The sequence below is a fragment of the Arachis ipaensis genome, chromosome B08, assembly GCF_000816755.2.
Source record: "Arachis ipaensis cultivar K30076 chromosome B08, Araip1.1, whole genome shotgun sequence".
Classification (NCBI taxonomy): Eukaryota; Viridiplantae; Streptophyta; class Magnoliopsida; order Fabales; family Fabaceae; genus Arachis; species Arachis ipaensis.
Genome location: NC_029792.2, coordinates 5,917,454 through 5,934,859, shown reverse-complemented (window position 1 = coordinate 5,934,859; position 17,406 = coordinate 5,917,454). Strand labels below are relative to the sequence as shown.

General features: G+C 38.5%; 3 protein-coding genes across 7 annotated transcripts; 2 read left to right on the top strand and 1 right to left on the bottom strand.

The window, feature by feature from the left end:
* Positions 385-2,240, bottom strand: LOC107610382. The gene is made up of 2 exons (XM_016312441.1): positions 1,129-2,240; positions 385-970 (listed from the first exon to the last, which is right to left on the bottom strand). Exons 1-2 carry the CDS (start codon positions 2,238-2,240, stop codon positions 385-387), a joined length of 1,698 nt encoding a protein of 565 aa, XP_016167927.1.
* On the top strand, positions 7,853-14,939 carry LOC107614267 (uncharacterized protein At1g08160). Of its 5 annotated transcripts, none has more exons than XM_021108712.1 (3): positions 7,853-8,835; positions 11,013-11,050; positions 11,175-11,812. In XM_021108712.1, the coding sequence occupies exons 1-3, from the start codon at positions 8,101-8,103 to the stop codon at positions 11,176-11,178; spliced, it is 777 nt and encodes a 258-aa protein (XP_020964371.1). In that variant the 5' UTR covers positions 7,853-8,100; the 3' UTR covers positions 11,179-11,812. The 5 variants fall into 5 exon arrangements, 4 of the variants coding, with proteins under 4 accessions (XP_020964371.1, XP_020964372.1, XP_020964370.1 ...); XR_002351806.1 differs by lacking the exon at positions 11,013-11,050 and adding an exon at positions 9,827-10,225 and having other exon boundaries at positions 7,854-8,835; XM_021108713.1 differs by lacking the exons at positions 11,013-11,050; positions 11,175-11,812 and adding an exon at positions 14,668-14,939.
* LOC107611820 (NDR1/HIN1-like protein 12) lies at positions 16,130-17,293 on the top strand. The gene has a single exon (XM_016313710.2). The coding sequence runs from the start codon at positions 16,505-16,507 to the stop codon at positions 17,183-17,185; it is 681 nt and encodes a 226-aa protein (XP_016169196.1). The 5' UTR covers positions 16,130-16,504; the 3' UTR covers positions 17,186-17,293.

The window sequence follows — 17,406 nt, the reverse complement described above, 5'->3', positions numbered from 1 at the left end:
TTTGAGGGAGACTTCTATTTGCATTCCCCCTTTGTTGACAAGTATTATGTCTGCACCGCTTCCTATTTTGTTTGAGGATCCGTCTACATATAGCTCCCATGTAGCGGATTCTTCCTCTTGATCTCCGGCATATTCTGCTACGAAGTCGGTGAGGCATTGGGTTTTGATTGCCGTCCAAGTTTCATACTTCAGGTCGAACTCGGAGAGCTCTATTGCCCATTGAACCATTCTGCCTGCAATACCCGTCTTCTGAAGGATTTGCTTCATGGGCTGGTTTATTCGTACCCTTACTGTATGGGCTTGAAAATAAGGTCGTAGCCTTTGTGAGGCTACCACTAAGGAGTATGCAAACTTCTCCAGTTTTTGATATCTTAGTTCAGGGCCTTATAGAACTTTACTGGTGAAGTATATAGGATGCTGTCCGACCTCGTCTTCCCGTATTAGAGCTGATGCTACAGCTTTGTCTGCTACGGACAAATACAAGACGAGTTCTTCCCCGACTACAGGTCGGGTCAGAATTGGAGGTTGGCTTAGAAACCTTTTGAACTCTTGAAATGCTTCTTTGCACTCAGGAGTCCATTCGAGCTGACATCCTTTCCTTAGTAGAGAGAAGAGTGGTAGGGATCTTAGTGCTGATCTTGCCAAGAACGTGGAGAGAGCAGCAAGTCGGCCATTCAACTGTTGGACCTCCCTTAGGCAAGTCGGGCTTTTCATTTCTAAGACTGCGTTACACTTGTCGGGCTTTGTTTCAATCCTCCTTTGTGTCAGCATAAACCCCAGAAATTTTTCAGCCTCTACCGCGAAGGTGCACTTTGCAGGATTCAACCTCATCCCATGCAACCTTATGGTGTTGAAGACTTGCGAGAGATCTGTCAAGAGGTCGGTCTCCTCCTTGGTTTTTACTAGCATGTTGTCCACGTAGACTTCCATTAAATTCCCAAGGTGAGGAGCAAACACCTTATTCATCAGCCTTTGATATGTGGCTCCCGTATTTTTTAATACAAAAGGCATGACCACATAGCAATAGTTTGCCTGGGCGTGATGAATGATGTTTTTTCTTGATCCGGCTTGTACATCGGGATTTGATTGTATCTCGAGTACGCATCCATGAACGACAAGTATTGATACCCCGAGCTGGAGTCTACCAAGGTATCAATGTTTGGAAGTGGATATGGGTCTTTGGGACACGCCTTGTTCAGGTCAGTGTAGTCGACGCACATCCTCCATTTGCCGTTTTCTTTCTTGACCAGCACTACATTTGCCAGCCATGCTGGGTACTTGACCTCTTTGATGAAGCCGGCTTCTAAGAGGGCTTGTACTTGCTCTTCCACCACTTGAGCCCGTTCTGGTCCGAGCTTCCATCTTCGTTGCTGTACAGGTCGCGATCCGGGGTATACTGAAAGCTTGTGGGACATGAGTTTGGGATCTATCCCTGGCATGTCAGAAGCTTTCCAGGCGAAGAGGTCGGAATTATCTTGTAGGAGCTTTATCAGCCTCTGTTTCAGGTCTCCCCTTAAGCTGGCCCCTATGTTGGTGTTTTTTCCTTCCTCCTTTCCAACTTGTACTTCTTCAGTTTTTTCCACTGGTTGCGGCCACAGCTCTTCTTTGGCTCTGACTCCGCCGAGCTCTATGGTGTGAACTTCCTTGCCCTTTCCTCCCAGGTTCAGGCTTTCGTTGTAGCACTTCCTTGCCAGTTTCTGATCTCTCCTGATGGTTGCTATCCCCTCTGACGTTAGGAATTTCATGCACAGGTGCAGGGTGGACACCACTGCTCTGAGCCTATTTAGGGTGGTCCTGCCTATTAGAGCATTATAGGCGGATCCCACATCGATGACTATGAAGTCGATGCTCAGAGTTTTGGATTTCGCTCCTTTTCCAAAAGTCGTGTGGAGGGGTATGAATCCCAGTGGTTTTATTGGTGTATCCGCCAGTCCATACAGGGTGTCAGGATAAGCTCTTAACTCCTTTTCATCCAACCCCAGCTTATCGAATGCTGGTTTGAAAAGGATGTCGGCTGAGCTCCCATGATCTACCAGGATTCTGTGAAGATGGGCATTGGCAAGAACCATGGTGATCACCACTGGATTGTCATGTCCAGGAATGATTCCTTGCCTATCTTCTTTGGTGAAGGAGATAGTTGGGAGGTCGGGAACTTCGCTCCCGACCTGGTAGACTTCCTTCAAGTGTCTCTTGCGAGATGACTTTGTGAGGCCACCTCCCCCGAATCCCCCTGAGATCATATGTATATGTCTTTCCGGAGTCTGTGGTGGTGGATCCCTTCGGTCATCATCATCTCGCTTTCTTTTTCCATGATTGTCCGACCTTTCCATGAGATATCTATCAAGCCGACCTTTCCTGGCCAGCTTTTCTATCACATTTTTAAGGTCGTAACAATCATTTGTTGAGTGACCATATATCTTATGGTACTCACAGTAGTTGCCACGACTCTCCCCCTTCCCCTTTTTGTTTTTGATGGGTCTAGGGGGTGGTAGCCTTTCAGTATGGCAAATTTCCCTGTATACGTCAACTAGGAAAACTCTTAGAGGAGTATAAGAGTGATATCTCCTAGGCCTTTCAGGGCCAACTTCCTCTTTTTTCTTGGGCTCTCTTACTTTCTCTTTCGATGAGTGAGAGTGTCCAAGTCGCCAGTTTGGCTCTCACGGTCTGGCGTTTTCCTCCATGTTGATGTACTTCTCGGCTCTTTCCTGTACATCACTTAAGGAGGTCGGGTGCCTTTTCGATATGGACTGGAAGAAGGGACCTTCTCTGAGTCCATTTACTAGGCCCATAATTACTGCCTCTGTGGACAGGTCTTGAATCTCCAAGCATGCTTTGTTGAACCTTTCCATGTAGTCCCTTAAGGATTCTCCGACCTCCTGTTTTACTCCCAGTAGGCTCGGTGCGTGCTTTACTTTGTCCTTCTGGATGGAGAATCGCATCAAGAACTTTCGCGAGAGGTCGTCGAAGCTAGTGACTGACTTTGGGGAAAGACTGTCGAACCACTTCATCGCTGCTTTCGTCAAGGTGGTTGGGAAAGGCTTGCAGCGAGTAGCATCGGAGGCGTCGGCCAAGTACATCCGACTTTTGAAGTTGCTTAAATGATGCTTTGGATCCGTGGTCCCGTCGTAGAGGTCCATATCAGGACTTTTGAAGTTCCTCGAAACTTTTGCCCTCATTATGTCCTCACTGAACGGGTCTTCTCCTCCCAAGGGGGAATCTTCTCGGTCGCTACGGGAGCTTCGACTTTTGAGCGCGGACTCCAGCCTTAAGAGCTTTTCTTCTAACTCTTTTCGTCGCTCTATCTCATTCCTCAAGTTCCTCTATGCCTCTCGTTGTCGTTCTAACTCCTTCTCCAGCTGCTCCAGGCGCCCTTGGTGGCCATGGAACAATCCCATGAAATTCGTTGCATGGGTTTGTCCTTCCTTTCCTGATTCGCGCCCTTCAGAAGAGTTTGCCTTCGGGTCTTTCAACCCAGATGTACCTTCTCTATGCTGGTTGTTCACCCCTTGGTGGGTGGCTATGTCCGCGTCGTTGTTCCCAATGCCCAAATTCTCTTGCTCAGAATCGGACGCTGTGTGGCCATCTTCGGGTGAATTGTCCGCCATTACTAGTTGATCTCTCGGGTCCCCAACAACGGCGCCAATGTTACAATGGGTAACCGGAGATTAGTGGGCTGGACTCGTTGGGTTTTCCCAATCGTCTAAAGAAGGGAGCCCTTTGACTAGGTTGGCGTCTGGGAGCCTCCGTCCGACTTGTGTGCGTGAGAGAGAATGGGAGGGGGGTGGTACCTGCAAAGACACTCCGATGCCTAAGTCAGCAAGGGTCTAAGCAAGTTTGGAGAATATTGGAACTTAGAGATACCTGAGGGGTGTCAGTGTATTTATAGTGGTGAACCAATAACCACCGTTAGAGTAGTTCCACCTTTTAAGGAGGATAGCCATCCCTTTATCTTAGGGAAGTTGAGATATGGCTCTTGGAAGTGAGTTGAGAGATTTTAGGGGCAGTTTACTTATTTGAATGAGTGTTATCTGCTAGCTAATCTTCGATCCCAACCTCTTTAGGGTAGAGCTTGTGTCTAATCTGACCTCTTGTGATGAGGTCGGTTATGTGGAGATGCCAATCTATGAATTGGGCCTTTTTATCCTATTTGGCTCTGGACCTTAACGTTGGGTTAGGGTATGAACAAGTTGTATTTCCTATGATGAACCAACCATGTTGTAGGCTTTCAATGAAAAAAATATTGAAAATTCAGATACAGTTATTTATATACGAAATTGATAATTAAAAATTGTTAGATGATTTAATATATTTGATTAAATTATTATTTAATAATTATCAACTAAATAGGATTTAATTTGTATGGGGATGTAATACCTTTTTCCCCTAACGTTTGAATGGATGGACTACTTTTCTTGAATATTAAAAAAAATGTGATGACAATTCCATGTTCGTATATAATAGTTGAACTTTTATTGTTTTAACCCATCTACGTTAACTTTTTCTGGGAAAAAAATCAAAGAAAAACTTGTGTAGATTAGAATATATTAGCGGTCACTATGTTTAGGGTGTGTTTGACAATCATGTTTGAAGAGAAAAATCACGCTTCAATTTGTAGTTTGGTTAATTTTTTTCTCTACAAACGCAGAAGTAATTTTATTCACAAAATTATTTTTTGGTTTGGCTAATTTTCTTCTCTACAAACGCAGAAGTGATTTTGTTCACAAAATCACATTTATAAGAAGCAATCATTTCTAGCTTCTTGGCGGTGGGATATTCTTTGCACAATGATTCCGAAAGAAGTTAAACTTGATTTGATGCTCTTTGATCCTATCAAGCAGGCAGGAGATAAAACAGGTTGGTTTTGGACAAACTCAAATACTCTCACCTACTCGACTAAAAGCGGGTATGAATGGCTATTGAAGAAGAAATTTGGCTGGAACGATAATGAAAATTGGCTTTGGCTTTGGCGCTTGAGAATACCGGAGAAGATAAAGTGTCTGCTTTGGCTTTGTCTCAACAACGGAGTTCCCACAGCTAGTTACCGGTTTCAAAGAGGTCTTGCTACTTCTGATTTTTGTCAGCGATGTTATCTTGCTCTAGAGGATATTAACCACTGCTTTAGGACTTGCCAAAAAGCTCGTCAGATTTGGATTAGCTTAAATTTGGGAATGACCGCTGAGGACTCTAGTTTGGATTTTGTGTCTTGGATTCGTTCTAACCTCAACAAAAATGAGTTTCTCTTTGCAGCGGCCTTTTGGTGGATTTGGAGGGATAGGAACAATGACATCTTCCATCAAGATGATTCATGGAGTAAGGAGAAAATTGTTCACTTAGTTCAACATGCTGCTCGCGATTTCTCTAAGGTTGTTACCAATCAAAAACATATTATTCCTTCCTCTTTGCAATATAACTGGGAACCACCTCCAATGAATGTCTGTAAAGTGAACTGCGATGCAAGCGTTTTTGAAAATGGGCAATTAGCGGGCTTTGGATGTATTATTAGAGACAGCATGGGAATTTGGATGAAAGGTTGTTCTGCCAGTATACCTCTTTCTAGTGTTCTCTCTTGTGAGCTTCATGCTATTTGGAGAGGGCTTGTTATGGCTTGGGATTGCGAGTGTAAAGAGGTCATATGTGAAACTGATAATCTTGATGCATTTCTTCTTGTTTCGCGAGGCACAACCAGCATGATTACGAATGACTCTGATCTGCTTGACAAAATCAAAGAGATGCTTCAGCGCAATTGGACAGCTACTTTAGTGCTCATCCAGCGTACAGCAAACAGAGCGGCTGATTTAATGGCTAAGACTGCTGCTTTAAACAAGCAGGTGTACCTAGAGTGGTTACAATCCCCTAATAATTTAGACATTATTATTAGAGAGGAGTGTTACTCTTTCTCTTAGGTATTTTTTTTATGTTATGTTCAGTCACAAAAAAAAATCATTTCTAGCTTCTCCGTTGTACTAACGGGCTTTTAGCCACTACATTCAACATTTATTTTTCTTTTATCAATTTTATCCTTTATACATGTTATTGCATTATTTATAGAATTCTTATTATTTCTTTCTATATGAACTTTTTTATTATTTATTATTTATATTTTTTATTAATTTTTTATTTGACATTATTATAAAATTATTTTTATTCAAATTTCAGTTTCACAGACCACAATTCAAACACATACTTAATCAAATGCCACTTAACAGGAAACCAAATTACATATAAGAGCCGGTGATGCAATTCTATTTAGTATTTGACTCTCAAGCATTTCCTCGAAAGCCGAGAGGCCAAGTGTATTTGTATCTCTTTGCTCAAGTATGTTTCTATGAACATGCCAATTTCTTGTTAATTGTAAACATCCTTATTCAATGTTAGGGGAAAATAGAATAAAATCATTCATAAGTCATCAATTAAATAAAACTACAAACATATGTAAAAACGAGTATCTTTCAATGTCATTCATAAGTCATCAATTTCATTATTGGACAATAATCAATTCTTTAATTTGTTTTTCGTTGGCCTACAATAATTTCATCTGAAACACCACGACCTTGTTTATGGTCAACACACTCTCAAGTAGGAGTGAACACGGGTCGATTTAGTTTAGATTTATGGTAAAATTAAAATCGAACCGATCAAAATATAATTGGTTCGGTTTGATTTAAATTTGTATTTTTTTGTACATGTATCTGAACCAAACTAAACCGATTAAAAACGGATTAGTTCGGTTCGGGTAATTGAGTACCGATGATTTTGAAATTTATTAAAAAAAAAAAACCAAATTTTTATCTTAAAAATTTAACAAATACAATAAACATGTAACATCAATAGAAATAATCCAAACATGTTAAACACCAAATACATTAAAGAGGAATGCTAGGGGGCAGCAATTTTGTTATTTTGTAACAATCAATTAGCCATCAATAGTATTTTTAATGGTGTGAGATTACATCTAATGGTGGGAGATCACTCACTTTTATTTTGATGGTTAAGTGCTGGCCAAAAAACACAAAAGTTGCTGCCCCCTAGACTTTTCCTACATTAAAAACTAAACTCATTAAAATCCAAACATATTAATAATGAATAATCATTGTCTAATGAAAAAGCCATATATATATATATATATATAATCGGATTCGCAGGTTGGTTCGGGTTCCGCACCCCCAAAACCGATACCCGAATCAATCACTAACAAAAGCCATTGATTTGGTTCGGGTTGGATCCAATTACCTGTTAATTTCAGAACCAATTTAATTAATTCGGTTCGAATTCGGACGGATAATCGGGTACCCGCTACCTGTGCTCACCTCTACTCTCAAGTCCCCACTCCTAATTCCCATGCCCCAAATGTAGATTCTTTCTTTCATTTTTTTTTTTTGTCATAATCTGTCCTTTTGCGTTAGAAAGGCCCGGAGGACGTGATCACATGGGTTGATTGCACATTTAAAGTACGATTGGGCTTTCACAAATCTGGGCCCAAACTCTTCAAAGATTTACAGAATTATTTTATTGTGATTTATTCTAAATCCTGGATTAGCTTTTTCCATTTTTAAACGGGCATTAATATTTACGCGTCTGAATATGAATAATAATACATAAAAAAGGATCTAACTTGAATGCAAGCGACGATTTTTGGATGCCTTTTGCCAAATGGATCAAGCACTAACCAATATCGATGTGAAAAGGAAATGTACTTATTTTATTGTGGTTTTCCCCTAAAGAATATGCAACTGTTAACTTTATCTGTGCACCACCGTCCAGTCCACCCCGTTCCCAATCAAATAACAGCTTTATCCTAAGCCAAAAGTTTAGGCCAAGTATAAATATAAATACTACTATTTACTGAAAAGATCAAGAACCATCTTGTAAAATATAGGTTGTGTTGTTTGTTTTATTCCTTCTTACTGAAGGAATCCTGAGAACCTTGCCGTTACACCCAACAAGTAACAAGCGCGTTCCGTTGTTGACGTGAGATATGAAATGAAAATGAAATTCAATTAAAATTAAAATTTGAAATTAAATCCCCAAATCCAAACACATTCTCTTTCCTTGCTCACTAATTCACTATTCACTCACTTAACTTCACCTCAGCTCAGATCAATGCAAGAACCTTCTAGAACCGCCACCGGTTACCCGGCCCCACCCTTCAACCACCCTAACGGTGGCCAACCGCCACCGCCATCCACCACCGCCTACCCCTACGCCGCACCTCCTCCCTACCAGCCCCATCCTCAGTACTACAATCCCCAACCCTACCAACAGCGCTACTCCCCTTCCCGCTCCTTCTTCCGCGCCTTCATCGCCACCATGATCTGCCTCGCCGTCGTCTTCGGTGTCGTCCTCATTATCACCTGGCTCGTCCTCCGCCCTTCCCTCCCTCACTTCACCATCACCACCTTCTCCGTCCAGAACTTCTCCACAACAGCACAAACCGTCTCCGCCACGTGGCACCTCACCTTCCTCCTCCGCAACAATAACCACAAGATGTCCGTTACCTATAACGTGCTTCGCCCTTCCCTCTTCTACCACTCTAACTACCTTGCCGACTCGCAGCTACCGCCGTTCAAGCAGGACACCAGGTCCGAGAACACGCTCAACGCAACCTTGGTTGCCGTCGACGCTTACCTCGAGCCACGCGCCGTGACCGATTTGAACGCCGAGAAGTCGAGTGGCTCCGTTACGTTCGACGTGCAGCTGCTGGCTTCCGCATCCTTCCGATCCGGTTCGTGGCGGTTCAGGCCGCGCGTGCTCAAGGTTCTCTGCCGGAAGGTTCCCGTGGGCTTAACGTCGAAATCCTCCTCCGGTCAGCTTGTCGGCGGATCCAGGGAGTGCCAGGTGTGGACTTGACTGAACAGTTTTTTTGAAACCCTAGGTTTGAGGAAAGGAGGAAAAATCTAAATTCAAATTGGTATAATGGTTTAATTTTGTGCCTTAGTGATTTGTGTTTTCAAGTGCTTTTTTTCGTAGGATTTGAATTGGATATTGTTGGTTAGTTTATTAATAGTATGGTTGTATATAATTCGCGTAATTTTTTGGCATTTTGGTTCCTTTTCAAGTGCATTGAGATTTGGAAATATGCGTGATAGAAGAAATTTGCACGTTTGTATGTTTATTAGAGATGAGAGACACAGAGAGGGAAGCAAGTGATGTATTCTCAGATGGTATGCTCTGGTTCATTGAGGGAGTCAATGGTCTATTACGATGACTGTAGCAACTAACTTATATTGTTGGTTATGGTTTGTCTGTTGATAGGTTCAACTAATAGATTATGACAAACTATTCGCTTGTCAATTTTCATAATACTATGAGAGGGAAAAATATCATTTGGCTATATCAATTTTAAGTAAATTAATCTATGCCTTTCTTTATGTCACCATGACTATGCATTGTCTTGAGGTATGTATTGCCTATTGGGATAGAATGAAAATAATCTGTCGAGTGGTAAATGCATTTCTAGGCATGGTTTTGGCTGTTTTCTTGGTATTCTTCCGAATAGAGGTTGATCACATAACGGCAAATGCAGTTTATATTATTCTGAAATTAACAAAGCTTTGAGACCTACTTTTGTATTTTTCTGTTACATTGGATCCTCTGAACATGTTGTAGTAATATCATTATAGTTTATCTAGAGTTTCGGCATCTCCCTGTTTCTATCTTACAGAATTTAATTATAAGCATGAATGTATGATAGGACACTATGCCATCATATGATACATATAGCCAATGCCATTTAGTGGCACAAAGGCTTTGCTGTTATTTGGTATGTCCCCTTTTATATCTTAGAGGTTAGAAGAATATATTGGATTGTAATAGTTATTTTCTGCAGAGTGTTTCCTGGTAACAAATTGAAGGCCTATTGATTATTGGGTAAAATAGTCATATTTGTTGTTGCCCTGCCCTCTTCATCCCCTTTAATTAACTCAAAAGAAAAATGTCAAAATCGAGTATTTGGGATGGTTAAGGGATGATGATGATGAAGTTATTGAAAGACCTTCAGTTCTTTCACTGTGCCGGATCTGGCTATGCATGGATATCAAGTTCGTGTATTTGGGATGGTTTGGTTAGTCCTATAGGAGGGATCATTAACCTGTTGAAGCTGGTATCCAACAGTATGACAGTTCTTATGCTTGCGGCTATTTATTTTTATGAATTGAGTACGAAATTGGGGCTTGCTGTTGATTTAGAGATTGGAGGAATAACACCTAAGACCCATTGGCGACAATTGGTCAGTTTTCTCCCCTTCTTCTTGAGTTGGGTTTTTGTGTTTATTCATTAGTTGTCTTGGGCATGATCGCGACTTTATGAATTAATCTTTAATAAAATGCTGGTGTGTTTTTTATTTCTTCTGAAGTCTAAAGAATTAGGAATTGGTGGTCTTTTAACATTTGATGCTTATAGTTGATACATTTATTTAGATGACGGTAAAAAAAACTTTCAGATAATAGATGGAAAAAGAGAATTCTATACGTAATAAATGGGATGATTCCTTACATACATTAAGGCCCTATTATTGGATAAGTTGAATCCCGACTGAAGTCCTGCCATATAACAAGCCTATCCCAATAGTCAAGGTTAACAATCTAACACTTAGTAATGTAAAATTACATTATTGGTGGAGTCCAGCCACAGAGGCCTTAGCATAAGAGTACATGTACCACCACTATTATGGAATGAACACGTGAACAATTGCCAGGCTGATGTGCAGCCGAAGTGATAATTGCTTTAGTTCTTCATCAAAACTAAGAAGTCCCCTTGCCCTTTTATGAAATGTCTTTTCCATGTAACAAACTTCATCTAGTGGGTCAAGACTTTGTTGTTTATTCTGGTAAGTTGATAGAGCTGTGATTCCGTTACTCTATTCACTGTTAGATATTGTGATTGTCAATTTTGATTCTCCAATCTCCATTCATTCAGATCCACTGCCCGACTGCAGTTGGTTTGATAGATAAAATAGTTTTCAGATAATCTAGAACAAATGCTAGAGCCATTTATTTGTAGGTTCTTGTTTTCAGGGGTCAGATCAGATGCAAATAATGAAGGGAATGGAAAGGTTGTACTTGGCTGGTTGATTCCCCACCTCCCCCACCCAAAAACGACCGCCTTTTTTTTTTTTCTTTCTTAAAGTTAAGTGATGGTTATGGTAATAGGCTAACTAAAGGTTATTGAATATCTAGGTAATTTGAAAATCTTTTTCAAATAATCAAGCTTGAATCAAAGAATGGTGTCCCTAACAACAAATAATCTTTGTTGTTATTTGTTCTAGACTACTATCTTCCAAATGGCAGCTACATTCCTAAGGTGATGATTATGTATTGTAATGGATTCCTTCTTATCATATGCTTTCACTTCTAATTTATTTCTGGCTACTGGAATCTCTCAACAATAAAGTATCATCATGTGAGTTTCTTTGCTTTATTCTTATATTGCTTTGGCATTGTTGTATGTTCCCCTGATTTTGAATCATTTTATGAAAGAAGTATTTGGCATCACCTTGATTTACTTTCACAAATTGGAAGTTCTTATACGCCACCTTTTGTACCCTGGGAATGTTGTAAATTGGAATAGTAAAGGCCTTCACACTCGAGTTTCATAAGCATTAACGTTGGAATTATACAGGTATAGGTTCAAATGCATGTATTGTCGGTTAGTTCGGGGAGAGAGTATTGTATAAGCATGTATTGTTTAAAGCCTGTTCTACTCCTGTTCTACCTTACTTATAAGGAGGGGTTGGTATCCTGGTATATTAAGGCGAAGATACCAAGAGATTTGTGTTATGCCATATTTTAAATTATATATCCAAATTTGGTATTTTAGAAATTTCTGGGACTAGTTTGGGTGTTTAGTGGATATTTTTATCAGGTTTAAAATTCAAATCCTTCATTAGAGTTATAAATGACTAGGACATTTTAATCGCAAACGTTTTGTTGCACGTGATGAAGCCGAATATGAGAGGGGCTCGACCCAGTAAAAGGTCAATGGAAGCCCAAGTGTTCCAACTTATGCTTTTGCGAAAGTTAAGCAAAAACAGTAATAGAAAATTAGGAAGAGTTTTGTATCTTAGCAAGCATCCTAATGCCTTGATCAGAAACATTAACCATTGGAGAAAAAAAAAAAACAGACTTGGGATATTCTTTTTGTATATATTTACAGAAAAGACAATGACAATAGATGTGCAGATTGTCTAGTTCGAAAAAGTTTAGAATTACCCAGGCTTTTACTTTTGGGATTTACCTCTTAGAGAAGTTGCTAATACTCTAATAGATGATCAAACAAGGGGTTACCTTGTCTTGCTTAGTATGTATTTAGGTTTCTTTTTCTGGGCTTAGCCCCAATTTAATAGCAAAAACAATAATAATCACCTACTAGCCATTCCTCCAAATCCAATACACTAGCAATTTAATAGATCTTAAAACTTGAGGATGTCTAAATAAATGGACTAAGAAATTTACAATAAACAAAAGTATAGGAAATTAATTTTTACTTAGTCAGTATTAGTTATTTCTTTATAATTCTAATAGTTCTCATTTTTTGAAGGATTGTTTTAGGGTTTATAAAGTAATGTTTAGAATTAAGAATTTATAATTTATGGTCTAGAATTTAAAATAAATAAAATAATTTTAAAATAGTTAGTTGATGTTGGCTAAAGAAAATGTAAGTTTTCTAGCATTATTCTTGCAACAATAAATCCAACGTGACACTTTGATCAAAATCATTAGAGTCAAAACAACGGGTTTATGAGCCTTAGATCTCCCAAGAACTCGAGCTCCTCTTCCAACACATAGATGAGCATGGTATCTATCAAATCCACCAAAGCTATCTTCAGTCTTTTAGCAATGCATCTACGAGGAAAAAGAGAGTTCAGTATGATTTGGTTGTGATTATAAGAACAGAGTATAGTCACGTTGACGACCACAATATCATCAAAATATAACGAATCATGCAAAAAGTGGGCGGAGAAAGTGGCCATGCATTAGAAGGACACGATTTGCGTACAAATTTTCCTAAAGGCCTACATGTCTACCTTGAAAGGTAAGGCAAATTTGGGACTAAGCGGTTGTTTTCCCACACTTATCCATCACCCACTTCCACCCACCATCCAATGTCATAATAATGATTAATAATATTATGAATCTAATCTAAGATGACAACTATATGGGCTGTCAAGGTCCCACTAAGTTCGTTTCTCTGTCTACCTCTATCTAATCAAATTTTGTTGGGTACAAAGTATGAGATTATTAGAAATCTGAGTTTATAGTTTACAATACATACAAATTTGATTAGTTAGCGTAAAAACCACCTGGGTTTTCACATAATTTTTCGTTCATCATGATGCGTTGGAAAAAGGTCCCCCTTGAACACTAGGAACATTGGAAAACGATGCCATTGTCTCTTTGTATCTGCATGCCTTTCAATGTATTCCTTCTCAGACATTAGTGTGGTCTTTGAATGTGACTGAAAATTTCAGCAAACCTCCTATCATTGGACCCTGCCTTACATTATTCAATTTCCAACATCCATAGCTTAACAGTTAATACGAATTTGGCAGCAAATGAGAATTTTCATACCTCTATTTCTTAGTGGTTGCACTTAACCAATGACTTTTGAGGCAAAGTATAATTGAGTTCTAAAAAAGCTCATCTTCTTTAGCAAAGTGATTTCATGATTCAACCTTGCACTTGAACAAAAAAGGAAAAGAAAATTTGGAAGCAATTGCATAATAAGAAACTAAAAACTAATAATGTTGGTTTCTTACATAATTGGAATTCTTATTCTAGATTTCTACACTAGGATCATGGACCTATATGTGAGACTCTAATTTGTGACTATAATACCCTACCACCATTTCCCTGGATCCGATGCATGCCTTTTAGCAAATTCTTTATGGGTGTGTATGCTGATTGTCTCCACTAGCAAACAAGTTTATTCACCTTCAACATGGTGTTTAAGTCAAACCCTTATAAATTTTTAGGGCAACGCTATTCTATAAGGAACATTGTCTAAATTTAACCTCCTGCCCCACATAAGCTACATCATATTCTGGTATATATATTCCTTATAAATTATTCTTGATCCATCATCAATTTACACCATACATACATAATAAGTTACTGAACAGAGCATCGGGTTAAAATTCACTTGTTAAGATAATTTGGTGACAAGTTGCATAAAATAAATTGTAGTATCAATGTTTATGTACCCCTAAAATAATATCAGCCATTGAGTGATATTTCATATATGCAACTGATTGTTAAGTGTTTAAGACCATGGTAATATTATTCTCATATAATATACATAAATATACATTAACAAGGCAATTGCTTTATGCTTATCCACCCCATATTTCTATGGTTTGCCCTTTCTTTAATGTCCCTTATGAGGTAATGAAGATTTCTTATCCTTTATTTGATGATTTGACATCTAACCTTATGTTTTGTTGAGTTAGTTTGTTTACTTCTGCATGAATTCACTTCCCTGATTAAAATAATTATTTCTATACAAATTGGCATAAGTTTGTTGCCTTGTATATAATTCAATTCGCCATTTTTTTTAAATAAAAACTGTCTGTGGCTAAATTATATAAGCAGAAGAAGCTCATGATAGTATTTATTTATAGCAATTGAATTTATAAATCATGCAGTGAGTAGTAAGTACTACTTCATGTTTTAGGTACTCTTTTCAAGCAGAATTTAATTGCAAGTTAAAAACTTGTCCAAGTCAACGAATCATTTTTGCATGGAGAATACTACTACGCATATATGATTTTAATGCAATTCGAGGTATAGTACTTAAATTTCATATATGTAAATTTCATTATAGCTCGTACATCTTTATTCACATAGGAACATGTACCTTTGGCAGTTGGCACCAATGTAAGCAAAAACCATAAAGTTAAACTATTAGGTATGGTGGTGAATGTGAATATATGTCATAATTCAGTTCCTACATTATACCTGGATATATATTTCCAACTATATATGCAGGTGGGATTTCAATTTATATATGTAAAGCCAAATTCATTATTGAATCTTGATTAGTTAATGCTAGTAAATTGAATGTTGATAGTAACTGGCATTGAAGACTAATACAAAATTTAAATAAATACATCTGTAGTTGAATATTTATGCAAGCAAAAAAGAAAACTCACCGTATGATAGAAGCTCATGTTTACATATATGAATATACAAGCCCAAAGTCAAGTCTTTGTTGAAATCAAATCACTATCACTTTTCCTAATAAGTTTGTCCCTAACTGCTTTATTTTTTATTTTAAATATGTTTATTTTACCAACTCATTTACAACCAATTCTACCATAGTAGGTGAAAAACCTCACAATTGTAAGGCTGACGTGCACCCTGGTTTAATGCTAAAATTCTGCTACAAGAACCTTCTTTGTATAGCTGCTACGTGTTATTCACTCTTCTTTAAATACAACTATCATCAACAAACTTAGGTTGGTCGAATGGTCAGCTCATTCGTCCACTTAAGTAAGTGTTGGGAAGTTCGAATTCTGCTTTGTGCATACAATAATTCATTGGCTAATAACAAATTCTTAAATAAAGTTCATATCTTCAACAGATTAATTCTTAACCTATTAAGTTCAGAAATATTGTGAAAAAAAAAATACAACTATTATGTGCACCCTAAGTGACTACATCATTACTATTCATGATTAATTAATTATGATAAAATAACAAAAAAAAAGTGAAAATTATAACTATATTGTATATACACATAACAACATACCCACATCATATGCATTTCGATAAAGAAAAAAATGTGTCATTTTTTAATAATAATTAATAAAAATACTTGTTCTTTACATTTTTATTTCTCTTTTCTTAATTTATTAGTGGTTATTGAATAAAATAAGTTAGATTCCTTCCAAAACTGACCAAAAGTGTCCTTGACATTATTATTTATGTGAAGTTGATTTTATATAAAAATAGATCGAGAATATTCAAATTGATCATATTTGATTAAATTATTGTTTACCAATTTTAATTTAGTTATGATTTATATACAAAAAGCAATTTAATCGGGATCATATCCCACAAACCAAAACAAAATCAACAATGATTCTCTCTATATTTTTAGCCACTAAAATTTATAAATACCAGAGACAATATTCTTCATAGATATATTTTCTAATCCTAATTCTTATAGTAGACTCTCTAATCATCCTCCCCTTTCACCACGGTGAGTAACAGTAACCTTTATCTAATGTTATTAATGGTGTTTTTGCCTATAAATAATGCACACTCTAGATTGTTAGAAAACATTCTCTTTCTGAGATTGGTGAGTGAGTGAGTCCATTAGAAGCAAAGCAACACACGCTTTCTTTTTTCACTTCCCTTTAATCTTTCAACCTTCGACCATCATACTACCAACAACAACATCATCAATCATCATCATAAAAAAAAAACCGCTTTTAACGTGGTTGAAGCATTTTCACAAACACAACACAGACACTAATAATAACACATATTCTAAAACACAACTAACCATGTCGAAGAAGGAATGCCCCCATCATGACGACGACGATAACCACCAGCTCAACCGCCAAATACTCGCCGGAATCCTCGGATTCATCTTCCTCGTACTCCTCGTGATCTTCCTCATATGGATCATCCTTCGTCCAACCAAGCCACGCTTCATTCTCCAAGACGCCACCGTCTACACCTTCAACTTCTCCACCACCGGCGCCGCCATACCAACCCCGAACACCCTCACCACCACCATGCAAGTAACCCTCACATCCTTCAATCCAAACCAGCGCATAGGCATATACTACACCAAGCTCGACGTCTATGCCTCCTACCGCGGCCAGCAGATCTCCCTCGCCACCCAGCTTCCGCCGTCCTACCAGGGCCATCGTGACGTCACTGTTTGGTCGCCGTTTCTGTACGGTAACGCCGTGCCTGTGTCGCCGTTTCTGTTGGAGCCGTTGCAGCAGGACCAGAATGCTGGTGATGTGCTGGTCAACGTTAAGGTCAACGGAAGGGTTAAGTGGAAGGTGGGGACATGGGTCTCCGGGAGGTACCACGTGTACGCCAACTGCCCGGCATACATCAAGTTCGTCGGCGGCGACCGGGATAATGCCGTCGGAGCTTCGGCTCCGGAGGTGAAGCTGGCAAGTCCGGGGTTAAAGCTTTCACTTGTGCAGAGTTGCAACGTTGATGTTTAATTAACTATTACTATTTTTGGTACATTAACAGTAATAAGGTTTAAATAAATATAAATTTTATGTATAATCTCCAAATATTTTGTTACTACGATATCCTTATTGGTTTAATTTGATGCTCAAGTACTACAATATTTTACCTTCTTTGTGTAGTTATTAACTTATTATTATTGTTTAAGTTGTTAGTTATGTTTCGACTTTCGACCATCAAGTCATCAACGATC